At 45.2% G+C, this 26,643-nt stretch overlaps 7 protein-coding genes across 7 annotated transcripts; 3 read left to right on the top strand and 4 right to left on the bottom strand.

Moving 5' to 3' along the window:
- Nucleotides 1-753: 753 nt before the first annotated feature.
- AOL_s00004g309 (uncharacterized protein) lies at nucleotides 754-2,317 on the bottom strand (the record flags this gene model as incomplete). Its single annotated transcript, XM_011118959.1, has 2 exons — nucleotides 754-2,096; nucleotides 2,167-2,317. The coding sequence occupies 2 exons, from the start codon at nucleotides 2,315-2,317 to the stop codon at nucleotides 754-756; spliced, it is 1,494 nt and encodes a 497-aa protein (XP_011117261.1).
- Nucleotides 2,318-5,168: 2,851 nt separating this feature from the next.
- On the bottom strand, nucleotides 5,169-6,524 carry AOL_s00004g308 (uncharacterized protein; the record flags this gene model as incomplete). Its single annotated transcript, XM_011118958.1, has 1 exon — nucleotides 5,169-6,524. One exon carries the CDS (start codon nucleotides 6,522-6,524, stop codon nucleotides 5,169-5,171), a length of 1,356 nt encoding a protein of 451 aa, XP_011117260.1.
- Nucleotides 6,525-6,911: 387 nt separating this feature from the next.
- AOL_s00004g307 (uncharacterized protein) lies at nucleotides 6,912-8,163 on the bottom strand (the record flags this gene model as incomplete). Its single annotated transcript, XM_011118957.1, has 4 exons — nucleotides 6,912-6,978; nucleotides 7,060-7,538; nucleotides 7,655-8,050; nucleotides 8,152-8,163. 4 exons carry the CDS (start codon nucleotides 8,161-8,163, stop codon nucleotides 6,912-6,914), a joined length of 954 nt encoding a protein of 317 aa, XP_011117259.1.
- A 621-nt stretch (nucleotides 8,164-8,784) lies between these two features.
- AOL_s00004g306 (uncharacterized protein) lies at nucleotides 8,785-10,139 on the bottom strand (the record flags this gene model as incomplete). Its single annotated transcript, XM_011118956.1, has 2 exons — nucleotides 8,785-9,689; nucleotides 10,112-10,139. 2 exons carry the CDS (start codon nucleotides 10,137-10,139, stop codon nucleotides 8,785-8,787), a joined length of 933 nt encoding a protein of 310 aa, XP_011117258.1.
- Nucleotides 10,140-14,215: 4,076 nt separating this feature from the next.
- On the top strand, nucleotides 14,216-17,587 carry AOL_s00004g305 (uncharacterized protein; the record flags this gene model as incomplete). Its single annotated transcript, XM_011118955.1, has 3 exons — nucleotides 14,216-14,519; nucleotides 14,695-16,781; nucleotides 16,853-17,587. The coding sequence occupies 3 exons, from the start codon at nucleotides 14,216-14,218 to the stop codon at nucleotides 17,585-17,587; spliced, it is 3,126 nt and encodes a 1,041-aa protein (XP_011117257.1).
- Nucleotides 17,588-19,575: 1,988 nt separating this feature from the next.
- On the top strand, nucleotides 19,576-21,908 carry AOL_s00004g304 (uncharacterized protein; the record flags this gene model as incomplete). Its single annotated transcript, XM_011118954.1, has 2 exons — nucleotides 19,576-20,056; nucleotides 20,143-21,908. The coding sequence occupies 2 exons, from the start codon at nucleotides 19,576-19,578 to the stop codon at nucleotides 21,906-21,908; spliced, it is 2,247 nt and encodes a 748-aa protein (XP_011117256.1).
- Nucleotides 21,909-23,742: 1,834 nt separating this feature from the next.
- On the top strand, nucleotides 23,743-25,837 carry AOL_s00004g303 (uncharacterized protein; the record flags this gene model as incomplete). Its single annotated transcript, XM_011118953.1, has 9 exons — nucleotides 23,743-23,758; nucleotides 23,931-23,965; nucleotides 24,068-24,078; nucleotides 24,140-24,173; nucleotides 24,262-24,309; nucleotides 24,445-24,569; nucleotides 24,670-24,932; nucleotides 25,012-25,265; nucleotides 25,343-25,837. 9 exons carry the CDS (start codon nucleotides 23,743-23,745, stop codon nucleotides 25,835-25,837), a joined length of 1,281 nt encoding a protein of 426 aa, XP_011117255.1.
- Between the last annotated feature and the right edge of the window lie 806 nt (nucleotides 25,838-26,643).

Genomic DNA, 26,643 nt, shown 5'->3' with positions numbered 1-26,643 from the left:
GAGTTTGGATGGGGGGGCGGAGCTATGGTATTGGATGCTCCAGGGATGAGATGGCCGGCTGGGAAATCCGCGCCTGCGATTAATGGTTTATGTCTTCCTGCGATTATGGATCCTGGATGATATGGAAGTAGGTATATAAGGTAATTGGTACTTCTGGTTATCGATATCAAGTACCGGTACCAACCAGCCGGTCTTTAGTACCGCTATTCTTGGACCGGCGTTGGCGAATCCGGGATAAAAAAATGCAACACACATGTGCCGGTGGGTTCCACGTTGATAGGCTAATTCACTACTTTACTGACTTAGTCTGTCTAATCACATTTAATATTCTACGGAGGCCTTTGCTTTATTATATATAAACTCCCCGACTGGCTGGTTTTCGCTTGAGGGTTGTTTCTTTTATTCAAGATTAGTGCTATTCTCGCATTTAATGCATTTTAATAGCACGCTCACAAGAGTTGGTTTACTTTTTTATTTTATTTTCTTTTATTTTATTTTATTTTATTGTTCGATTCGAATCAGATATTTAATACGTTAGCGAAAGTGATAGATAGCTAAACAGGACTACGGAGTACTGGTATTTCAAAAGCCAAAGTGCTATATATTAATCTTGAGGTATCATTGCGACTGTATCGTCAAAAAGGATAAAGCGGAATCAAAAAAGTACTACCGAACATCAAAACGAGACCAAAGAAAAAAGAGAGACATCCCGTCTCAGAGCAAAATCAACTACAAGAAACAGAATCAATCCCCTTATTTATTCAAAATCGCAACCAACAGCCTCTCAAAATCACCACTAGTCTCATCTCTAACCCTCGCCACCAAGTCCTTCCCATAAACTCGATTATAAGCCACTTTAATAGCCGGAATAGCTCCAGGAATCCAATGAGCCGTTATCAGTCTAAACGCCAACTCCTCATTCCTAGTTCCAAGTCCCTTCATCGTCCCCTCTATCAACTCCGCATCTCTCTTAGCTTTATCCTGTACCCCTCTAAGGATATACAACAAAGCCTCCTTTTGATGACCGCTAAACTCGCTCTTTATCAGACTTTCTACTGGTTGATGGTACGTCCTTTCGTATTCTGTAGCAATCGCTAGGATGGTAGCATCATTACTCTTGATGAATATCCTCGAGACTTCCGTTTCGTTTGTTCCCATTCTACCTTCCGTAGCCGCGTGTAGAGCCTTCACCTCCGCCGTGACGGTCGTAGGGTTTACACCCGCAGCTTCTTCGGTACGAGTGGCCGAAATTACCATTTCAAACATCCGTTGTTCCGCACCGCTGAGGTCGTCCGAAACCACGGATTCCAGTTTTCGACTGTATTTAGCTTGGAAAGCCTTTTTAATAGCGTTGATGTCCGCATTACTCCTCCCCAATAACGCAAGGTCAAGGAAAGTTTCTTTCGTACCCATCCCTTTCGTAGCACGATCCACGAGCCAGACGTAGAAGTTCAATGGACCTCTGACGAGGGCACAAAGACCGTCTTCGAGGCTTCCTCGGGTTTTATCTTCCATTAGGGAGTATAATTGTTTTTTGGTATCTGCGGTGTATTTTTGGTTTATGGATTCGATTTGTAAGGGGTCGAGTTTTACGATTGTGGTTATTAGGGCCTTTTCGTCGGTGTTGAAACCTTTGCAGGCTTTTCGGATGACTTCGACGTCGTTTGTTGGGTTGTAGGTTGGTGATGTTTGGTTTGGTATGAAACCCAGGGAGGGGGCTGCAGCTGGTCCGGTGTATGTTTGGGATGGACCGGCTACTGGGGGTGGTGCTGCTGCTTGGTAGCCTGATTGGGGTGGCTGTTGCTGTTGTGGTGGTGGTGGAGCACCCCATTGCTGCTGCTGTTGCTGAGGAGGATAGCCTTGAGGTGGTGGTGGTTGTTGTCCCCATTGTTGCTGTGGTGGTCCCCATTGCTGTTGTTGCTGAGGGGGTGGATAGCCTCCCCATTGTTGCTGAGGATAGCCTTGTGGTGGAGGACCTGGAGGGGGTGCTCCCCATTGCTGTTGTTGTGGTTGTCCCCATTGCTGTTGGGGTTGTTGGCCCCATTGGCCCTGTTGCTGTTGTGGTGGTTGTGGGGGGTATCCACGTTGTTGGTCCTCTTTTGTGGATGGTAGATTGGTTAGTAAATGAGACTAGATGCCTGTTACCTGGATATTAATGTAACTTACGAGGTTGACTCCATTGCTGTTGCTGCTGAGGATATCCTTGAGGAGGACCCCATTGTTGCTGCTGTCCCCATTGCTGTTGAGGTTGTCCCCATTGCTGCTGCTGTTGTTGCTGGTCTCCAGTCGGAGGTGGTGCACCCTGATTGTCTGCCATATCTTCTTATACTACTACTATGTATAAAATTTGCTTGTAGAATAAGATTTATTGTAATATCTCAAGATCAAGAGAATGTGTAGTGTTAATGTGTGATATTATGAGCAGGCGAAAGTGTGTTGGAAGTGAGGTTGAAAGCTTAGTAAGTAAGTACTTAAGTAGTGAATATAGATAGTACACTTGAGTTTGTATTTATAAAGATTAAAAAAGATGGTAGAAGGGAAATCAGGATCAGATGAGGAGTAAGAGCTAGTAATCACTCAAAGCGCACCATCGCTCTTATATAATACATCGCCTCCCTCTTTCTCTCTTCTTCCAACATACATGTTTTAGCTTAGACTTTCGCGCCGGCGCAGTCTATACAGGTCAGACTATCCATTCCGGGATCATGGGCATCTATCTCATCGACTTTAGCTACCCAGTTAGCCCTCCCAACCCTGTTTTTTGGAGAGCAGCCACACCATTCCTTTTTCTAACAGCGGGGGGGGGGATCCCCTCCTTCGATATGGGTCGGGTGGAGACGACCTATTAAACTGCCAAGAGTCGCCCGTCATTTTGGTTTTTTGAAGAAAAAAATCCAGTGGGTTAGTTGGTTATGACGATTCCGGAATTTCAATGGATTCTGCAGGATGAAATGAATCGAATGTTAGGTTCCTCGATACGGAAATTTTTAAAAATCAGCCCTACAAGCCAAAGAGGGGAAATCGGTCCTGTTTTTGGAAAAAGAAGCTCTTCCATTCGTGATAGGTTTTCCCTCCCTCAGATGCACATATGGACATATGCGAGCCAAGCTTCTTCTTTGAGGAAAACAAAGAAAGACAGGAGAAAATCCCGAGGTTTCTTTGATTCTAGACTCACTCACCCGCCATGCAAAAGCAGATACAATTGCTGTGGCTGTAGATTAGCTAGGTCTTGTCTTAACGTTAGCTAAGCTACCGGACCTCCCAAGACTGGTTTGTAACTATACCATAGAGGTAATTACCAATTCCAAACGAGGGCTTTTGGGGCGTATTATGGGCTTGGCGGGATCCACGGCTTACGTTTTGCATGATCCTCCATGATACACGATAAATGCCTTAGAAACCTTCGATATGATCTATACTATACTATAGATATCATCACACGAGATACTCGGGGTATCACCGATTATCCTAGTTTTGAGAAGGAAAAAAAGCCTGAGGAGAGTTATGATTATATTACATGTATATTAAAAATTCGAACGAACGTGATACTGAAGTCATGATAACCGTATTGCCTTCGGCAAGGTACCTTACAGGGCACACCAAAAAAGAGACAGGCGGTTTTTTAGTCTTTTGTCTAAGCGCTTGGCATCTTATTGGTGAAACTTAACTTGGAGGGATGTGCCTTGCTGTCAGTCGCTCGAGTTCGGTTGAATAGATCCGAGAGAATATTAATTCTCACAGCCTCGAAATTTGTATGCATATCATATGTATGAAGGGATGTATGAAGTGCTAAATACGGGTGATGCTGTGATACCGTCTGATACTTGCCCCTGTGATAATATCGTTATGATCTAATCATTTCTCTGGGCGAATTCGATCGAGGCTTTCTTCGAGAACATGGAACAGTGTGCCGGAGAATGTGAATCGAGGATGATGGATGATACTAGTGTTTGTCTCGACTCAATTTCCTAATCGGGTATATTTAACGACAGCAAACAGCGATGAACTAAAACTCCAACAAACAACGCGGATTTCTCTTCAATTTGACTTGCGACAGATGACGTCGACTTTTTCTGATTTCTTGCCTGTAAATTAGTAAACTTAAAAGAGACCCCTCTAGGACCTTCGGAAGAACTATAGCCTAGCTCAATATCTTTACTCCATCCGTTCAAAAGCCTCTATCCCTATTAAATTGTACTCCTGGACTCGAAATCGAGGCTCCGGATTTGGAGGTTAAGTTAAGGCTGTCGATGGAAGAGACTAAAGTGGGGCTTTTGAAGGAAGTATTGGGGGTGAGGTTGGTGTTGATTGGTTTAAGGATATTATAGGGAAGAGGTGGAGGTGGAGAAGGGGATTTGGAACTTGAGGAAGGGGCGGATGAGAAGATCAAGAAGTTGATGTTAAATACTAAGACTCGTATACAGGGACTAGTGGATGGGTTCATATAAGTACCATCCCAAACATTGCAAGTTCTACGGGGCTCTACAGATATAGTAGTAACTATAACCTCCTCCCCAGATTAGACGAACAAAGTCTAGGTCTAGTATGTATTCGCTTTTCATTGGAAATAATAACGCTTTGCGAATATTAATATGACAAAAATATATCAAAGATAAATTAAGCCTCTAAGCTATTGATATTATTATAAGTATAACGATTCAATTTGCTCTGTAATGTTCCAAGTATCCTTTACCTTGGACATTCGGCACATACCACCCATTTCTGAGTGGTGGAGAGTAATTTTTGTTTACCCTTCTTATGTTATACCCTTATATAAATCGAGATCAGATATAGATCTTTAGACTTAATACTTATATACTTAGTATTAAATTGATATATATATTTTTTTCCCTCGAATGACGGGGTTTATAATGATTTTGTGTCGACTTTAGTGGATTTATATAACTATCTCCTCAGAGGAGAAGCTTAAGTGGTTGTTGTCTTCGGTGCCCAAGTCAATTTTGACGGAGATGGAGGTGTAGACATTTTGCTGTCTCGAGGCAGCGATAAGATTTGGATCAAATCAACATACACATCATATATAATGAATGGAAACTTTTATAATAGTGTGCATCCAGTCTTGTAACTGACTTATTCTCATTGGGATTCATTTACATCATTAGATATCTTATCATACTTAAACTTACTTAATAAGTAGTAAGTGTATATCAAAACCCACCAACACCAACATCAAGCACCTTCACCATCCTCCCATCCTCCTCTGCCTCCTCTCCAAAAAACGTCTTAACAACCCCCACCACCCCCTCAAACAACCCCGCCACAAGTTCCTTCTCCTCCTCCCCTGTCTGCCTAAAATCCGGAAAAGCATTAACCTCCAACACCCTAACCTTCCCATCCTCCCCGACCAAAAAATCAAACCCAAAGATTTCAAAAGCATTAGGTAAAGGTTGAAAATGTATCCTCCCGCCGCTAACAGCGGCTTTAAAAACTTCTGCGGTAATTTCACATACTTGTGAATACCATTCTTCCACTTTTGTTTGATCTATAATAAAGAATTCGGGGAGGTTCCAGAAGGGGATTACGCTACCATCGTGGATACCGGATTGTAAACAGGTGTTTGTGAGGTGTGCTGATAGATCTGGAGGTTCTGATGTGTCATCACCATTATTATTGTTGAAATCTGATGATGATGGAGGGGTATATTCCTTCGCGGCGAAGAGGGCTAACATGTTTCTGTAGACGTAGATTTTGAGAGCGGAGTAGGCGAGGACGTAAGTTCTTATGTGGAACTTTCGAGGACCGATGTTCGAAGGGTTATTAGTATTTGGTTTTGGGGTGAGTAGGAACGGAGGGATGTAGACTTGGGCTACGAAGTGTCGGAGACTGGAGGTGATTATGCCGGTTGATTTCTTTTCTTTATCGTCGGTTGAAGTTTTAATATCTTCTTCTTCTCCTTCTTCTCCATCTGACCTGGTAGCTTTATCTTCGTCTTCATCATCATCTTCTTCTTCATCAGACTCCTCCTCCCACCCCTCAAAAATACCCTGCAACTCCCCCATCGTCGAAAACAATCTAATCCCAACCCCACGATCACTCATCCCCGGCTTCAAAATCCACCACTCCCTCCCCCTCTCCTCTTCCACCCCTTCATTCCTTTCCAAACTCTCAACCAACTCATAAGCCTCAACCAAAGCCTCATCCAAAAACTCCACATAATCAACCTCAAACTCAACCCCAACCGGCGTCGCATCCTTCAACACGCTCTTAGGGTTTTTCTTCACATAACTCTCGATCGTATGTAGGAGATAGTGTTTTCGAATTAATGCCTTGCGGATTATGTAGGCGTTAAATAGGTTTGTGGTTGGATTCGAAAGGAGGGTTTGGAAGTCTAGGGATTCGTAGGAGGTCCATGTTAGGAGGGGGGTGGTTGAGGGAAGTGGAGTGGTGGGTTGGTTGTGGAGGAGGTGCAGGGAGGGGAGGTGTTTGTGGAGAGCGGATTCGATGAGTGGTTGGACGTAGGATTTATCGTCGGTGTAGTCGAGGAGGGCGTGTATTTCTGTCATCTTTCTTTCTTTTTTTCTCTTCTCTTTCTTGTCTCCTCTTAGGGTATATATAAGGGTAATTAAAGAAGTTAAAGAAGAATGTTGAAATATATAAAGAGTGATTGGTGAAAGGATCAGATTCTATATATACATTTGAACTTATCTATCTTGATCTTGAATGCATTGTATGGTTGGTCGGTCGTCGGAGTCAGTTCTAGTTAAAATATGTCAAAAGCCGCGGGCCAAAAAAAAAAAAAAAAAAAAAAGTTTGGCAGGTAAAAGTAACTGTTCGATCCAAATGCAACAAAAGATCCACAACGCTCGCTTATCTACGGCCTCTCTTTTTATATGTCGGTTTGTGGTTGGTGGTGGTTATAGTTACAACTGGTTGGATATAATCTATATAATCTACAGCTTCAATTCCTCGCCAATCTGAGCACTTGCGTGCATGAAATTGGCTCTCAACGGCGTTACACTAGATATTTAAATATATTAGCATCGATTCTTCTTGTCAAAATAACTGTAATTTGTTAGAAGAAAAGAAAAAAGAACAAACCTGATAAACCCCTGCATTAAAGCCCAAGCATCACTCCCAGCAGCACTCTCCTCCTTCGCCGCCTTCTCAACATCAATAAACCTAGGCGCCCATTTAAACCTATACTTCTCCATCAACTTATCCGTATTCCCTTCAGCATTACTACTACTCGTCCCCGTTTCCTCAGCAGGTGTAGAAACCCCATCTCTAGTCGCCTTCTCCAATTTCCCCGGATCTTCTTCTTCTTCTTTCGTATGGATGGCTTTGTAACAACCACCCCAGGTGTTTTGAAGGATATGTGTGAATAGGATTTTAGCGTGATAGACGCCTTCTTCCAGGGGGACGTTTACGGAGTAGATGTCGACGGAATTGTCGGTTGGCCAGTTATTGTAGAGGTTTTCGACGATTTTGGCGGAGATGTCGGAGGCGTTTTGGACGATACCCCAGTCGTGGTCGCGGGTTTTGTAGGCGTAGGAGACGGAGATTGATTTTGCGCCGCTCTGTTAGTTAATATGTAGAGTTAGTTAATTATACTTGTCAAATCACTTCTTAACTTCCTTTTAACAAGAAAGCAAAGGCTAGAAGAAGAAGAAGAAGATATATAAAAAAAACCCACCAGCGCAGCCTCCAACGAACCCCCCAAAGTCCCACTACTCAAAGCATAAACCGCCGACGAATTCCTCCCAAAATTCGGTCCCGAAACAACCAAATCAATAGCCCCCCTCTCCTTAAACAAATGAAACAATCCGATCTGTGTACAACTCGCCGGCGTCCCATTGATCAATACCCATTCCTCACCACCATCCGTTCGAGGTGTCGTATGCGTACTATCGGTATCAGGATGGTAGAATGTAGGTGTCGGGTGGTGACCGATGATATGGGCTTTTCCGATCCAGGATTTTTGGTCCGCGGGGATGCAGACTGATACCGTGTGCCCCCGGTCTCGGAGGGAGGTTATTAGGGATTTTATGAAGGGGGAGGATGGAGATGGGGGACCGTCGTCGTTTGTTAGCTGTCATGTGGGGGGTGGTGGTTGTTTGTTAGTTATATTTAATATGGAGCTTTGGAGGGGGAGCTGGAGCGGAAGCTGGGGTAGCTAAGTAGGTAGCTTACTAGGATATGCATTTTTGATTGGTGGGGGAGGTTGGGGACCTGGCTGGTGGGATTGAAGCTTATAATTTTATAAGGGAAGAGAATAAGAGGGAAATTAATGCGAGAAGAAATAGAAGAAGAATTCGGGGGGATATAAACGGGACGGGTGAAAATGCTGGTGGGAGTTACGTTAATGGTAACGTACGTTGCAAGGAAATGGCCGGAATGTGAAGGGTTGCTGCTGCGGACGGGCTGCAGCCTGCAATTGACTGGGGACTCAGTTGGCTGGAGGCGAGGTTAGCCGAAATGTCGTGCTTTAATTCGTCTGTTGCATTTTTTTGGCCCGGTCGAGAACGGCAGTGCAACGCGGGTGAAATACGAATCGAATATGAATAGTATGAATATGAATATCATGTGAAAGATAGTATACTGTTGGGTTTTAATTACTATACATCCATTTGCCAGGAAAGGAGAGACGCCGAATTATCGTATACCCTTGTGTCCAGAAACAAGTCCGTTCCAAAGAAACAAAAACGAAAGAATACAAAAAGTACATGAGTTCAATTGGAAAGTACAGGGGTTTTGGAAGCTATACTAGGAAATGATACTTTTTTGTTATAATATATAGTATTTTCTTTGGGGGGGATGGGATTTTTAGATAGAAACGTCTTCAGCATTAGCTTTAGATCTAGTCCTTGAAGAAACACTATTCTTTCTTTCTCCCGTGAGGGGTTTCGTCTCTTCTTTCTTTGGTCGCCCTGCTTTCTTCTTCGGCGCTTCCGCCGTCTCCACAGGTTTAGATTGATCCAGTTCAGTTGACGCCGGAGCAGTAGGATCCGTTACTTCCTTATTCGATTCCTCAACTCTTGGTTTCTTCGACTCTGGCTCCGGAACTTCTTCTTCTTGAGTATCATTCTTATCCCCCCCGTTCTTCTCAGAAGACCCAGAAGTATGATCTTGTTCATCCGAAGCAACAGTAGTAAGTTCTTCAGACCTACCACGTTTCTCACCAACCGAAGCTTCGGGTTTTGTCGGTTTCTCCTGTACTTCCTCCCGAAGATCCATTAACTGCTCGGGGGGCTGTGTCGTGGCGGTTTTATCGCCGTTAGTATGTCCGTGGATAGTAGTAGTAGTAGTATTCCCACTTCCGTTATCGATATCAACATCGTCACCATCCCTTTTTTCAGCTTGTTTATCCCTCTCCTCGGCGAGTTTTACTTGTTCTTCGATGGATAAATTCGCTTCTTCTTGTTCTTGTGCGGTATCCGGTGGTCTGGATATCGGTGCCGATTGTCTGGGTGGTAGGAATGGTTTTCGTAGTTTTCCATCATTACCATCACCGTCATCTTTATTGTCATCAGATGAAGACTTGATTTCAAGCTCGCTAGCCTTCTTGACGACGTCAGTGCCGGAGTCTTGTTGTAAATGAACGGCCGGGTTGGATGGTTCGGCGTTACGGGTGATGGTGTTCCCGTTGGAAGATTGGATTGAGAGGGAACCGTGGTCGGCGACTTCGGTTACTGTGCCGGATGGGTGACCTTGGCCCCAGTTCCATTGGGCTGGGTATGGCATTTTTTGATTAGTTTTTATACTACTATATATTCCTTCTGTTTTTTATAAAAATTTGTGATGCTTGGTAGGTATTAAGTAGTGAGTGGTACGGGGTTCTATTGGGGGAGTTGAATGCGGTGATATTATAATATTAATGAATGGTAAGAAATTCGATATAGCTGGAAAATCAATAAATAACCTGCAATTTAGGGTGTTTCAAGGTTGGAATAGATACTTATATGTATATAGAGTATAATATGGGATATATGTCATCCAACCCAGCTAGTGCGATCAGATCGGTACCTACCCTTGTCGTGATCTGTGACGTCGTCAAAATCGACATCATCACCACCAAGTACCCCGGCAAATCACACGGTCCGGGGGGGAAAGTATAACATCAAAATTATAAATAAATAAAATTCTAGCTTACCTTGATCTCCTGGCTTAAGATCCGTCATTTTCTAATTTCCCTTCTTTTTCTCTATATTAAATTTTTTTTTTTTTTTTTTTTTTACCAAAAAACGGAGGTCGTGAAGTAGGAGTTAGGTTTGTATCGTAGACTTATATTATATAGGTAAGGTACCTATTCGGAGGTTTAAGAGCTGTATAATTGCAATAGTGTGGGGAAGAAGGGAAGCTCGAAGGGGGTGGTGGTGCTAAAAAGTCTAATTGTAAGGGAGGAAAGGGAAAAAAAGGGAAAAAAAGAGGGAATTCAGATGCAATTTGTATGCAATGTTAATATCCAATTGCAAGGCTGGTGTTGCGCAGAAAGCGGCTGGGAATTTTAAATAAGAAAGAAAGAAAGAGAGAAAGAAAGAAAGAAAGAAAGCGACAAGGGAAAAAAAAGGTTATACAGATCGATCGAGTGCAGGTGGTGGGTCTGGGTCTGGGTCTGGGCCGGACGGGGGTGGATGGATGGATGGAGGTGGAAATGTGGTGTTACCGGAATAAATATTTAGAATACCTGTGAACTCAAACACACATACAAATCGATTACTGGAATGCGGGAGGCGGGAGTTACAGATTTTAAGTACTCAAGAAGTAGTAAGTATACTTACTTACTTATATTGTAATGCTGTGGAATGGAAACATTCAGAACTGCTCGATCGAGCAAGTCGTCGGTTTGCATTGGATGATGGGTTGGTGGATGATGACGTCATGTTACTAAAGTATTTTAATATAATACAGGATCACCAGATGCGATCTAATCTTCGAAGATATAATATCTTGGCCGTACGATACTCCAATTAATGTTAATATAGTTCGCTACTGCTTCTGTCATCATTGATAGGTCTTATTGGAGAGCGGATATATACTTAAGTACTTATATAGAGGCCTCACCTGTTCGATTTGGCAGGGGCATGGTCGCCTACAGCCTTAAAATCTTTCACTTTTTATTTTGTAATATAGAAAAGAAGAGGTGGCTTTGAGGAAACGGAGTTCTTCCCGTGCTCCATCTGGTATTACCGGGGTGGGTTTGCACTGCAGTACTGGGAACTACCGTGACTCGTAAGTTAACAACGGGCATCTAGGCAGCTGTCTGTGCTGGCAATTGCCATGGCTCTGGTATTGTTCGATATTGCCTACTCCGTCAATTCTGTGTAAGAAGCTTTGGGGCAACAGATCGATATATACTTAGTAAGTATACTCTTGCTTATATTATATAAGATCACATGAAACTCAACGACTTCTTTCTTAAAGTCAGTAGCCTCTATTACTCCCCAGGTTTTATGAGTCTAGGAATTTAGCTTCTGTTCAATTCCATAACTTACATGCATTATGCATCTGTGACTGGCGAGCAAGCGAATTGGTTGGCTAATTGGTGCTCACTTACACAAGAGATATATATCTCTGATGGTGGCACCAGATCCGAAGAGCGTATTTTCGTTAGTTCCTTCCGATATAACAAAAGAAAGACCCAGTAGCTTCAGCCTGTGAGGGTTTGAAATTCTTTTAATTGTGAGCAAATACCCCAAGCTTGAGTAAATAGTTTTCTTTTTGTGTAGAAATCTGGAAAATCGGTGTCCGAATGCAGAAGATTAGATTCGTACAGTCGTGTCGTCGCATTTTGGTGTTAGCATTAATTGGCACCCTTGTCTTACACAAATTGTTCCCCCGGATTTTTTTTTTTTGCGAGCCGCGCCGGGGAGCTGTTGCACATTTCGTCTCCACTTGTTCGGCTGGCCGGCCAAGGTTGGCCTGGGCGAACTGGCGGAATTTTAGATTCGATTGGGATTGTGATATTTCGGTATCACGAAATATTCGAAATGGTGCGGTTGCAAAAACCACTGTAATAGAATAGTGAATAGATTTTCTTCTAGCTGATCTCTTCATTCGAGTATTCCTTTTTATTCGGAGTCGTCGGGTTTGGGTTTTTTTTCTTCTCAAAGATTTTGCATCGCGATGTCGGATTGTGGACCAGGGATTTGGTTCTGGGGACCGAATTAGAGTTGTTGGCATGCCAAATTTACTACCACCAAAGTTGGTTCTTATTCTCGAGGCGTGAAGACGCCAGAGATCCAGATTGAAAGATTCCGGTTGATGGATTTAAACAAGGATAGATATCTGAATTAGTGTTCTCTCCGCCGATTGGCGGCAGGGCGAGGGGAAAGCGAGTGCCCGTGCACAAACTATTGCAGCGCAACATATAATGTTTCGGTTGGTTGCATTGGTTATCGGAGTTTATATCTGTATACTTGGTGGAGGATTCAATGCATTATGGGAACCTGCGATCGGATTGGAACCGAAATTTAGCAGCAATTCAGCCGGTATTTGAGACTTTAGATATTCCCAAAGGTCCTTCCGCCAATTTGCCAACGAAGGTGATAGGTTGTCATCTTCAGTAATTTTGAGTACAGGTTGGATTTCGATCCCAAGTCTTGGCTATCTAAGCCTTATCAAAGCAGCGTATAAAGTAATCGCTGATACGAGATGTTCCCTAGTGGGCCCGGGATATACGTATATATACTTGGATATGTTAGTAAGAGGTATTGTGATCGTATTGAGTGGTGGATATACCTGCACCACCATCTCCTTCAGGATATCTGTGGCTGGGATATCCCAATGATAATATTGATGCCAGCCAATATAATAATATAACCTGATCGTATCAACTGTTAGACCTTTTGGATGTTGGTTAAAGAGGATGGTGCTAGATAGTACTTACTAGTAGCTTATGCATGCAACAGTTAACAGGATCGGAGCCTAGGAATAGCAAACAAAGAGGTGTTCAGTTGGAGGAGACTGTATACCAGTAATATACTGAGTAGTAAGCAGTAGATAGGTACAAGGAAGTATAATTAATAGAATAGAATAATTGACAGCGTCTGGACGTTCTCAGCCGGATCGCGACTGAACGCATTCAACCCACATTTTGCCCACATTCTCTTCCTCCCAGTTATTTCTTCCTTTCTTCCTTTCTTCTTACCACCACCACCACAGACACCACCAAACTAGCAACTCGAACTTCACCATCAATCAACCTCTCCATCTCATCAACCTCACCAACCTGTTATCATCAACCTCACCATCACCATCACCAGCTTTCCCAAACTTATCCAGCTTCATCGCTAACCCTGCTCGAACTCATTCTAACCTCTATCGGTTCTTCTGATCCTGCATTTGGTATGTTCAATTCCTTCTCTTCCTCCTCCTCCTGCTCCCTTCCCTACCTGCCTATTACCTACCCTGCCCTGGACATGTATGCCAGTTATTACTATGTATATGTCTTGCTTGCATATGTTTGTCGGCAAGTTTGTTACGCACGGTCAGCTGACCTTCAAAATTCGCTTTCGCTTTCGCTTTTGAGTTTTGCTTCTTAGCTCCAGTCCTTGATTGTTCGGATCTCGTATCACCACCACCAGACCATCCATCATATCATATCCACCTTCCTCTCATCATTACCCACCACCATCATCACAATCATCACTCTCCCATTGCTTTCTTCCCTACCAGACTGCTCCCTCGCCGTGCCTTTGCTTGCTCGGTTGAATTTTCCCTCTTCTGTAAGTATTCTGCTCTCTCCCTATCCTCCCCTCCATCCCTTCCTTTTTTCCCTTCCTTCCTTCCTTTTCCCCAGGGCCTGCTTGGTTGCTGGCTGGTGGTGGCATTTGCCATCACGACCCACATACCATCTACGCTGCATTACCAGCTTTCCACGGCATCCTGTTTCAGGTATCTCCGCTATGAAACACTTCCTTCCCAAGTCCGGGTCTAGTCTGATGCTCGAGGCGTAACGCCTCACCGTTCTCTTCGCTGCTCTTTAGCCATATGTGACCATGGATGGCAATGGAATGGCCCAGCCCTAAACATAGTGTGTGCTGCTGCTTTAAATATCGAACCATGCCGTGCCTACGAATCTCGTGTTGTCGAACTAACTAACTACTTACCCAACTAACTCAACCAACAACTAACCTCCCTTTCTTTCTCCACAGTTTTTTTTAATCTTCCTTTCTCTCCTCACTAAGGATTCACGCCATTGGGAATCCATCTCCTTCCCCCCAAACTAAACACCCACACATATACCATCACATAAATGTCCGATATTTCGGCTCAGAGAGCGCCCACCAGAGGGCGGGGACTGTCGCGTGGCGGCAGAGGTGGCGGCGCGATTGGCAGCAGAGGTGGCCGAAACGGTGCCGGATTCAGATCGAATGGTGACTCTCACGACGAAGTTCCTCTGGAAGAACAGGGTGAACTCGGGAAGCTTAAGCAGAAATATGCTTCTCAATTGACTCTTTTGAAAGAAATGTTCCCATCCTGGACCGATGAAGATCTCATCAATCCATTGGAGGAATCATTCGGTAACGCAGAGATGGCCGCAAGTCTCATCTCGGAAGGTCAGTATATCCATCATTATCATCCACCTCCACCTCCACCTCCACCTTGACCACCACACCTCCCCTCCCCATCCCCTCTACAGACATTTTTTGTCCGACAAACTCGGAGCCTTTCGTCTCCTTACCCGAGCGTTACACCACGACGGTTGCTAACAGTAGTGATACGATGTTACAGGTCACGCTACTCAATGGAGCGACGTAAAAAAGAAGACTAAGGAAAAGCCAAAGCAGAAGGGCCCATCCGCTACTACGAACGACGAAGGGTCTCGTGCAGGCCGCGGTGGCTTCAAATCTGCTAGAGGTACTTTCGAAGGAGGAAGGGGTGGTACTCGCGGAGGCCGTGGCACTGACCGTGGAGCCTTCCGTGGAGGACGTGGAGGACTTGCTCCCCGTGGAGGGAAGACTACTAACGGAGCTGAAGCTACGACTACTGAATCTTCGGAATGGCCTGCTGCTACTCAGGATGCCGGAGACGAAAAACATACCGACGACTCGGCTGACCACAAGGATTCGAAAGACGGCGCCGCCGAAGTCCCCACTTGGAAATCGATTGCTGCTGGAGAGGCCACTACATCCCTGGTTGAAAAGAACAAACCCGTTACTCCGGCTGCTCCCATGACAGCTTTAGAGAAGCCTGCTGCGAAGAGCTCCGTCCCCGCTGAACCTCCCAAGAAGACCTGGGCTAGCTTATTGCATACCGCTCCTCCACCTCCTCCACCACAACCACAACCTGTCCCTGTCGCCGCCCCGAAGAAACCACAAAGCCCTGTCCTGCCAAAGGTCGAACCCCCCGCTCCCGTCGCCGAAGCTGTTATTCAGACTCCACCCACTACTACTGCTACTACTACGTCTCTTCCGCCTCCGCAAGAAGCTCCAGTCTCCCTCCCACCACCAGTTGCACCACCATCGGTTAAGAAATCTCCTATCATCGCACCTGCTCTACCGGATATATCGACTCCAAAACTCCCACAAACTGAACTGGCCGCTCCACCAACTGCGACTGAAACTACCAAGGTAACTGAGGATCCTGTTGAACCCGAACCCGTAACTGAGGAAGCCCCTGAAGAAATAATCCCCGAGGAAACTCCTGAATCACTCCCATCTCCGGCTCTGGACAAATTAACTGAGGAAAACCTGGAAAAGATCGAGAATGTCGCTCCAGCTCCACCTACGTCTACTGCCGCAAGCACCGCCGCCACAACCCCACTCCCTCTCGGATCCCTATCGCCAGCCTCCAAGGTACTTCTTCCCGTACACCGTGCACACGGACACCGGTCTGGACTTCGCCGTATGCTCGACCAACACGAAGCTGTCGTCATGCCACGTGGTGATTTCGTTGACCGAGCCGCTGTTCAATTCGGCAGTATGGGTCTAAACGGTGAACTCGACGACTCCGAGGAAGTCGAGCAACCAGAGAAACCAGAAACCGTCGCCCCACCCCAGCAATCCCCAATTGGCCAACCCAAGGCAGCTCTCCCTACCCCTGTCCCAGCCACTAGCACTCCGAGCGTCGCACCTTTGGGACAGCAACCAATTGCAATTCCACAGCAGCAGCAACAACAGCCCATTCAAGAACAGCAACAGCCACCACAGCCACAACCGCAGGCTGTCTCTGTTCCACGTCACGCCCCCGGGTTGGCCGCACCCATCCAGCAGCCGTCCCATAGCAATCCCCTATCATCATCTCCTAGTGCCCCTCAGCAACTTCAACAACAACCTCCACAGTCTCTTGGACAATCTCTCCCTCGTCAGTCCGGTTTCGGCGCCGAAACCACCAAATTCGATAGCTATGGACAACAGCCACATCTCACTGGACAGCAAAATCCCGTCAGCCAATCACCATATGGTGGTTACCAGAATCAGACCCAGCAACCTTCCCAGCCTGCCGCCGACCCATACGCTGGTTATTACTCCGGTGCCAATGATCCGAATAGGTCCTCGGGTTTCAACGCTTTCTACACTTCGCCATATGCGACCGCAGGAAACCAACAACAAACCCAGCCCACTGACCAGGCTGCATCTCAACCCCGTTCTTCTAGTGCTCTAGGTGGAGGAGTTGGAGCTTCCCTCGAGACCGCCCAATCTGGCGCCGCGGTTTCGGGAAGTCAGCAACAACAAAACCAACAATCTAGGTTCGGAGCGTCGTTCCAAGGAAACGAGGCCTCGCAGCCGGGTCAAGCGGCTGCCCAACAAGGAGGGCCACAGCACCCATCTCAGTACCCTATGCACCCGTCTTACTACCCGTACTACAACTATATGTCTGTAAGTAACAACGTCAGCCTTCCAATTCCAGTTACCTTTTCTTCTTCTTCTCTTACTAACGCTTTTAATAGCAAATGTACGGTCATTATGGCAGTTACCCGAAGGGGTTTTATGGTGGTTCTCCTCAAGCTTACATGTCTCCCGGAGGGTATGAGCACTCCTCCTCTCCCGGAAACTATGGTGGCTTTGGTGGCCCCGGTTCCCAGGGTGGCCGCGACACTTCCTCGAATGAATATGGGCGCACTGGCGCTACCCAAGGCCATGCTCAGCAGCAGCAGCAGCAGCAGCAACAGCAGCAACAGCAGCAACAACAACAGCAGCAACAGTCGCAGCACCCTAGCCTTGGATATGGCTCTGGTGGAATGCCTGACTACATGTCTTCTCGCCAGCACAATCAATTGGGAGGATTTGGAACTCAACAACAGCAACATGGGCTTGGTGGTCAACAAAGTGGCCACGCTGAAGACACCCTGAAGCCATATGGCGAAGCCAAGGCCCCTACAGGCCCCTCCGCCAACCCTGCCGGTGCTCCAGGAAGACCACCCAGCACTTCCGGTCTCTCCGGACCAGCCGGCCAGTCCCAAATTCCTCAGGGACAATCCCAACAACACCAGCAAAACCTTATGGGAGGTTACCCACAACACCTTCAAGGTCAATCCGGAGGTAACACTCCTCTCATGGGAGGCAATCAAGGTCATCACAATAGCCAGTACGGCATGTATGGCGGATTTGGCTCCGGCTACCCCCAGTATGGTAGCCAAGGAGGCAATCGCCAGCAAGGCGGCTGGGGATATGGGGGGCACTAGGGGGCTTTCCCCATATTCGCATTGATCGGACCCTGTTCTACTGCACCCCTCTTTTTCATCGCTCAACCTTTTCCCTCCTTTTTCTAAAGACACCTCTCCACCTATCCACACACATTATCGATGAATTCCCGTTTTTCTTTTCTGATTTTTGTTTTTTTAAACAATGTCTTTGATGGGCCAATTATTGCTCCGGCCATCCGATGAAGCTCCTTTTTTCACTCTAAAAAAAACTGTGTTTCTCGGTGCTCTGTACATGCTTGTTTTTGTTTTTTCTGTTTTTTTCTAGCTACTTTTCTCCACCTTTTTCTCTGTCTTATGATATTTTCTTTTTTCTTTTTTACTACTATTCAATGGGAAAAGGGTTTTTCTTTCACTTTTTATGGGGGTGTTTATTATCATTACTCTCTACTACTATTACTCTGTTTCTTCTGTGTTCTACGAATTGCCTGCTCGCCCGCTGCTGTCTTTGATTCACGAAGTAATGTTTATATATTACGAGAAGCTCAGACCTTTGCTGCTGCTGTCGCTGTCGCTGCTATCGCAGCCGGTACTTTTATAATAGTACTGGTACTTTTCGAAATTAAAAATGGAATGCAAGGGGTTCCGGGGATATATTTTTAACGTCCTCGAAGGGGAAACAAAATTCGCCCTTTCTCTTTTTTTTATCATGACAACCGTCCACTCTTTCTCTCTATCGCGGTTTGACGGCGTAATGCTTCCCTCGTAATATATATATGCGCTTGCTGAAATATGACAGCTTGCATCGTTTCTTTCCATTACATTGTGCATGAGCTTCTCCAACGAGAGGTAGGTAGTTTTAAGGGTCCCCTTTTATATATTTTTCACTCTCTTATAATCAATTATTGGGCAGCAGTGCACGGGGGAGGATTTGGATTTTAAATTGCTTTATGCAGGTTAAAACAGAAAAGTTCTTGGGTGTTATTTCCATTTTGTTTCCATGCGGTTTAAGTAAATGTTATAGTTATGTTGATGTTGACGTTGCTGGTTTCGATGTCTCTGTTAACTTGTGAAGTGGGGAGCTTTGTCTTTAACTGCCTAGGTACTTACTTGCACCGTCAGCGGCCAGCCGGTGGAGATACTACTGTAAATTAATATGACACAGCGAAACAACGTTCGTTTGATTGGTCAATGGGATTTATTTTGAATTGAAAGCGATAGAAATGGTCAGAATGCTGAATTAAGTACCTACTTAATTACCCAACTATTGAAGCTAGGAATTATATTATCAAGCCGACCAGGCTATTTGATATCTAATCGATCTAATTCGGCCGCGTAGCCGTAGATCCGGGTTATTTTTGTCAGATTCGCGAGTTGCCGCCGGTCGGTCTGGGTCAGGCAGCTGGGCAGCTGGACAAACCGGCGGACGAGGAAGAAAGGAAGGAAGGAAAGAAGGACAGTTGGAAGGACAGGAAGGAGAGAAGGACAGGGTAAAGCTTAGTTAGCTTGCGACTTCATCTCATCCAGCAGCTTTCTCCCTTCATCAAACCACATCGACCACATCGACCACATTAACCATCATCTCTCTTTCTCTTTCTTTTTCTTTCATCCTTTTCATCCTTCTTTCTTTCTTTCTTTCTTTCTCCACCTTCGCTCCCTCGTCTCCAACGAATTGCCATGTAAAAAATTACCCGATGAGCCATGCGACAAGTCCATCGTTCTTAGCTACCTAGGTAAGTGACCTAATAATTCTTCCTGCTTCTGCTAGCGCTATAGCTCGACGTCCTTGCTTGCTGACCCGACCTCTCTGACGGCTTTTGAAGATTCATTTGCGATTTTATGGCTGCATGAATGATTCGCGACTAAACCACATCACGACATCACGTAAATCCTTCAACCAAGAAAAAGGACTGAAACACACAGGGAAAGAGGAAGACAGAGAGACAGGAAGAGAGTTAACATAACGCACAGCGAAAAGAACCGACATACCGTGCGACCACCAACAACAAACCAGAAAAAAAATACTTTAAATGTCCTACTACGCCTACAACCCCTACGTCGTCACCCATCAAGATTCGGACTACTTCAAACGTAACGACTTCCTAACCCGCTTCATCAACTACCTATCCGATCAAATGTCGTCATTCCTTACGACTTCGGAGACAAAACCACAAATCATTGCCTATGCTGCCGGAGCAGGGTTGGCAGCAGGGGTGTTGATATATGTCTTCGGTCCGACTTTCTTCATCGATGGGAATAGTATGAATGGGAATGTTGTTGCCGGTGGTTCTGGGAAGAGGAAGCAGACCGTTGTTGGACTTTATAATCCTGCCAATGATTGTTTCGTAAATTCGGTTCTGCAGGCTTTGGCGGGGTGTGGTGAGTTGAGGAAGTTCTTGGGAGGGAGGATGGGGGTTCAAGGAGAGCTTGAGGAGTTTGAAGGGAACGGAAGGGTTGCTTGGAAAGGACGTAGGCCGGTTTTGACGAGAGCTTTGAAGGTTATGCTTGATAGTGAGTTTTTTTCTTTTTTTTTTCTCTTCTCTTTGTTCTGTTAGGTATTGGTGGGAATGCTAATGTGTGGGGGTTCTCTGTTGTAGAGCTTAATGAGCGCCCGTTACATAGGAAGACGATTTCGACCAGGGATTTCATTTATGAGCTTGAACGGGTTTTCAGATCGCGGATTTCGAGGAACCAACAGGATGCGCAAGAATTTTTGCAGATTGTGGCACAGACTTTGGCGGAGGAGTATGAAGCGCAGGAGAAGGTTAGACTGATGGTTAAGAATGTTGAAGAAGGGAAGGAAAAGGAAGAGGAAGAGAGCGATAAAGAAGAGGAAACTGACGATGATAACGAAGAAGGAGAAGAGAATAAGGAGAAGGGGAGTGAGAATGCTAAGGTAGAGGATCAGAAACAGGAAGACGACACGAGCGAGCACAGCTTTGAGGTTGTGACAGCTGTGGATGAGCAGAACGAGGAAGTGAAGGAAGCTGAAGCCGATATCTCAACCGTTGAAAGCGTTAAGTCGACAACTGAAGAACCTGAATCAACTGCCACCGAGCTGTCGACACCCGAAACATCGAACGATGAGGGAGAATCATCATTCACAGATACAGATCAGGAGTCATCGAAGCCCAAACCGAAACATGTCTCCTTGGACACTAAAATCAAGGAGCTAGAGAAGGAAGAAGCGGAGGCGGAGAAGGAAAAGACAAAGAAGGAAGAACCGAAGATCCCAGAGTTTGGTATGCCAATGGAAGGAAAGTTGGAATCGGGGATTCAATGTCTTGTCTGTGGATTCGAGCCGAAGCCTACTGGATCTACATTTGTCGTTTTGACCCTCAACGTCCCGATGAAAAGTTCTGCGACACTCGATGACTGCTTTAACGAACATCTATCTACGGAATTCATTGATGACTTTCAATGCGCGAAATGCAAGCTGGCCAAGATGATCGCGGTTCAAGAGAAGAGGCTTGCCACCACGAAGGATGAAAAGGAAGCTAGCGCTCTCAAAGATTCTCTAGAAACACTAAACGACTGTCTGAAGAACAACCCAGAGGAAATACCAAAGGACACACTCCTCCCGTCGCCAAAACTCACAACTGTCAAATCACGCATCGCGAAACGAACATACTTTGCACATTGTCCGAATGTACTGGCCATTCATCTATCAAGATCTATCTTCGATTACTACTCGAGGAAGAACAGCTGTAAAGTGGCTTTCCCCGAGGAGCTATTGCTCGGACCGTTGTTGAATCGAAGTAAATACAAGTTGCTGGGGTTGATTACCCACAGGGGTAGTCATGATAGTGGACATTATGAGTGTTATAGACGTCAAAATTCGCATCCGCCACCTTATTCGACCCCTATGACGATGATGATGCCTAAGGGTGAAGTTGGAACACCCGTGACACCAGTTACGCCGGCAACTTTGGAGACACCGGCTTCACAAATACAGACACAGACACCAACGACGCCGACGCCGACGCCCGGGACGAGTCAGCTTAATTTAGGAGAGAAGACTGGGGAAAGTAGTAATGGAAACTCTACTCCCGCCACTTCTGCCACTGTCTCGGCTTCGGCTTCAGTTTTACAGTTGGACGAGAAGAAGAAGGTTGTTACGACCGGGAGTGCGCTTCCAACGAGTAGTGAAAAGGTTGTGGCTACGGCTGCGGGGAAGGCATCAAAGGTCGATACCCTCTCGTTGAAGAGCTTTCCATCGAAAGGAAAGAAAGCGAAGGGGGTTGATAGCCGATGGTGGAGGATCAGTGACGATTCTGTGAAGGAGGTTAAGACGAATGATGTATTGGGGCTACAGAAGGAGGTATATTTGTTGTTTTATGAGAAGGTTCATCCGGAGAGGTGAATACTTTCTTCATTCTCTTCTTCTTCTTATTCTTCTCTTACTTCTTCTTCTTCTTCTTCTTTTACTTCTTCCTTATGAATATTATTGTTCCCTTCTTTCAAAACACCTTCGCGCTTTCCTTTATTTCCTTTCTCTTTTACACACTTTCATCTTTCATTTCGAGCGGGTGTGCGTTAGATGCGAGGTTTATGTATGAAAATGGGGACGATCGATAGATGATAGATACGCTTTACTTCTTTTCTTTGTCCATTTTTTCCTCCGTTCTTTTCTCCCTATTCTTCTTATTGTTGTTCGAGAGATGGATTTGACTTGCATGGGGATGTTTATACTTTTTTCTTTCACTTTTTACTTTTAGATGCTAGACGGCATGGTGGTGGGATGTATGCATGTATGTACGATAGTTGCTACTTAGCGTACTAACTATAGCTTTGTAGCTGGTAGCTTCGAATACCATGTTTCGAGGCTACTTTAGCTAGGCGTTTGAGCAATATGATGGCCTCGTTTATAGGCCGACTTAAGAAGCATCTAGATAGCTTCTCAAGTACTTGCAATCGATCCTTAAATTTATAGACAATTAATTGCATGGTAATAAAGGCTGAGGTATATTAAGATATAGATATCGATAGAATGTTATGTGGCAGATTATATAAGCTGAGCCACAGCTTGGTGAGTACGAATCCCGGCCAGGCGAGGTTCCGAACTGGGGCTCCGGACCCGGCGGGCGGCGGCGTTTCTATCATGCGACTGGACTGGGACTCCGAAGATTACCGATCTCATCCCATATCTACGATACTGGGGGGAGGGTTGGCCTGTGATACTCGAGTAGCTGTAGCTCTGGAGTAGTACCTTGCATTGCTCTGGGGAATTAATAGTAGCTCGGGGAGGGAAGGATAGTTGTGTGTGACGTAATAGAGCATCCTCAGTTAATTTCTCTGAACGGCGTCATTGCATTGAAAAAAGGAACGAACAAATGAATGAACGGACTACCGCTGACCGCAGGCCGGAAATTGCAAGAGCAAAAGAAGCTCGTCTATATTTGGTATATATAGCCCTTGTTGCCATCTCAATTTTTTGATTTATTCTTTGTTAAAATAATTAATATTATTGGCGACGTGGATAACTAGTCCGTCTCCTTCGATATATTTTTTTAATTCCGTCAAGATAAATTAGTATTTCTTCGATCTTGATTTCCCCACAAGATTTGCAGGAGGAACACACAGCTAAGACCCAAGACTCTGGACACCGGACCCAAGACCCCGACCCAAGCTTGCAATTGGACTATACCTGCTTGCCTGTCGCCAGCTAACGACACACCCACCCACCCACAACGACGTCCACATAACAACGACATTGCATCCGCACGATCATATTATTCCTTCATTGTAAGCTTATAAGCCCCCGGTACCCCCCTTTTTTAAAAAAAATTTATCAGGTAGCTCCAGGTATTAGCCTAAGATACTCAACTTCAGTACTTTACTCCTAATTAACCACACCTCGCTGACTTCGACATTACATTCCTTTAGCAAGTACTTTGTTTGTTAGGTCGTACTCGGTACTAGTCTGTATAGTATCAAGCATAAGGATCTGATTCAGTACCCACCGATACCGCACATATACTTCATTTTAGTTGTCGACGGTTACGTACACCAGCCGAGGCCCTTCGATCGCCTTTGAGAGCCTCAGCTGTAGTCAAGCGACATCCAGCGAGAGAGTTGATCCCCGTTGTCTCCACGCTTTGTTCCTATTCATATCGATATTTACCCTCATTCATTTCCCCCCACTACCACCACTACCACCACCACCACACTCCACTAACACCACCTCCACCGCTACCATGGCTGCGTTAACTGGTATATTCCCTCTCTCTCTTTCTTAAAACCCTCTTCCGTTCCTCATCGTCGCCCTTCTCTTCCAACTTTATAATCACATCTACGACTCCCACCCGACAAATTCTCTCCGTCATCAACTACTACACACTTGAGTTTTCTTTGACGGTTTCACTTACAATGGGTCGTAAAACAGGGTCTGCGAAGAGCACGTGGGCTTCGTTTTTGAAGGTATATTCACCTTTCCCCTTTTCTCTAGATTTGGTTTCTTTTTCTTCTGCTTTTTTTATTTAAGCAATACGGACACAAGACTAATTTTCATTTTGATTCCAGAGCATTGCGAGGTAAAATTCCATTGTCGCGTGCAGGTTAAATCGTTATTATAATTAATACTTTGTGGTGTAGCTTCAATGGCGATTTGGCATCTATGACCGCTCCCGTAAGCATCACGATCCCAATTTCCTCTTTTAACCTACCTTTCTTTTCAAAAAAACCAACTAACTTTTTTTCTCTTCTCTTCCCGGTAGCCGTTCATTCTGAGTAAAACGAGCTTGGTCGAGTACAGCGCATATTGGGTACGCTTTCCCGGTCGCCTTGGAGCCGAACATAGCCTCTTCCTCCAACCCCCCTCCACCCTTCCCCACACACATACGCCGGGATTAATTACTAATTACATTTTTTATTTTCTTTTTTCTCTTGGTTACTGGTAGACGGAACACCCAAAGCTCTTTGTCGCGCCGGCTAAAGAGCAGGATCCGGAAAAACGGGCGCTGCTTGTGTTGAAGTGGTTCTTGTCGACGTTGAAGCAACAGTATAGTTCCAGAAGTGAGAAGCTGTTAGTAAAACCCCATCCTCGCTTTTCTCTTTTTTCTTCTTCTTCTTCTCCTGTGTGAGATAGTGTTGGATGTCATTATTTACGAGGAGTAATTGCGTAGTGGATCCGAGAAGAAACCGCTAAATCCCTTCCTTGGAGAGCTCTTCCTTGGACACTGGGAGGACGAGGAAGTTGGAAGAACGGAATTGATCTCTGAACAAGTCAGCCATCATCCACCTGTTACGGCTTATTCGATATTCAACGAGAAGCATGGGGTTAAGCTACAAGGTTACAATGGACAAAAGGCTGGGTTTGCGTCGATGACCATCAATGTGAAGCAAGTTGGTATTGCAAGATTGAGGCTTGAAAAATGGGATGAGGAGTGTATGTTTTCACCCCTTTGTACTTTTCCTATCACTATAATGGTATTATTGGGGATATGCTGATGATTGTTTGAGAATAGATTTGATTACTCTTCCGGCGTTACATATTGAAGGACTTGTTTACGGGTCACCTTTTGTGGAATTAGAGAAGTCGACGATTATTCAGTCGAGTTCTGGATTCTTTGCGAAGATTGATTATGCTGGAAAGGGATGGGTTGGAGGCAAGTCGAATTCGGTCTCTGCGGAGCTGTATGACAATAAGACTGGAAAGTTGCTTTATACTATCTCCGGGCAGTGGACGAAGGAATTGGTCGTCAAGAAGGCGAAGACTGAGGTTGGTTGCTTTATATACATACATTTATTTTTTATATTATTTTGGAGAAATACTAATTTTTGGGTGGGTCTAACTAGATTGAGCGGTTTGAGCACGGAGAAAAGAATCCCACAACAGGGTTGGCGATCAAGCCTATCGGAGAGCAAGATCCCTTGGAAAGTAGACGCGCTTGGGCGAAGGTTGGAGCGGCGATTGACAAGGGAGATTACGACGAGACCGGTATCGAAAAGTCCAAGATTGAAAACGCACAGCGAGATCTCAGGAAGAAGGAGAAAGAGGAAGGCACCACATGGGAGAGGAGATACTTTACCGCAGTCGACAAGATAGATGAGGTTGATGCGCTTGTCGAGCGAGCCGGGAAGTTCATGAAGGGGGTGTTGGGACTTACACCAATTTCTATGGATGAACCGGCGAAGACCAATGGAGTTTGGGTGTTTGATACAAAGAAGTATGAGGATGTAGTGAGTGGACGGAAGGCGGAGGAGGTTAGGAGGGCTGGAGAGACTGTTTTGGAGGCTACGGAACATGCGACTGGGACTGTAGAGGCACAACCTTTGGTTGATCGCGAGTAATTACGCACATAATATGGGAATGAGGGGAGGAGGATGAAGGGGTCTTCGGAGTCGATAGATTGTTGTCTATTGTGCTTTTCTTCTTCTTCTCTTTCTTCTTCTCGTTTCTCTGCAGGTCCTTTTAGTTTTTCCAGTTGTATTATGCACTTTACATTCGTACTGCATTTTATTTCCTTTTATTCCAACTGTCTGGTTTTTTTTGTTTTGTGGTATGAAAAGTTGAGGGGGTGGTGTTAGGACGTATGATGGATGCATCGGTGGTGTATTGGAGGGGTAATGATATTCTAGTGATGCCATTGTCTCTTTCCCTATTTGTGTATTTATGTACTTATGTATGTAGGTGGTATACGTGATAATGCGTCTGCATTAGAATATAGTCTGTTATATTCCGCATCGATATGGGTATCACGTCCTCGGGTGAATTGTGATATACACGATATCGTTGTAGTATGTAGACAAGGGTGTTTTCGTCAACGATATACACTCATAACATACTATTACTTTTACTGTACACTTCGCTGGCATTGGCAGATGCATCGTCGGGATAAAATAAATATACTTCAATAGTATACGTATGAGATGGAATATGATAGAAGGCGTCGGAATTCACGCATGTATGTCGTTGGAATTACTTGCATTTGCCCCCTCTTTTTATATACATACTTACATACATACGGGCATTTTATTAAGGAAGTAGTAAGGTTATGTGGCCATCGTTTAGCTGGCCGTGCATGGACTTACTTAGCTTAGTTCGGAGGGGGTGGAGGATGATGAAATGGCTGCTGCGGCTGTTGTCCTATCGGTGG

The sequence above is a fragment of the Orbilia oligospora genome (assembly GCF_000225545.1).
Source record: "Orbilia oligospora ATCC 24927 unplaced genomic scaffold scaffold00004, whole genome shotgun sequence".
Classification (NCBI taxonomy): domain Eukaryota; kingdom Fungi; phylum Ascomycota; class Orbiliomycetes; order Orbiliales; family Orbiliaceae; genus Orbilia; species Orbilia oligospora.
This window is presented reverse-complemented; position numbering and strand designations above follow the sequence as displayed.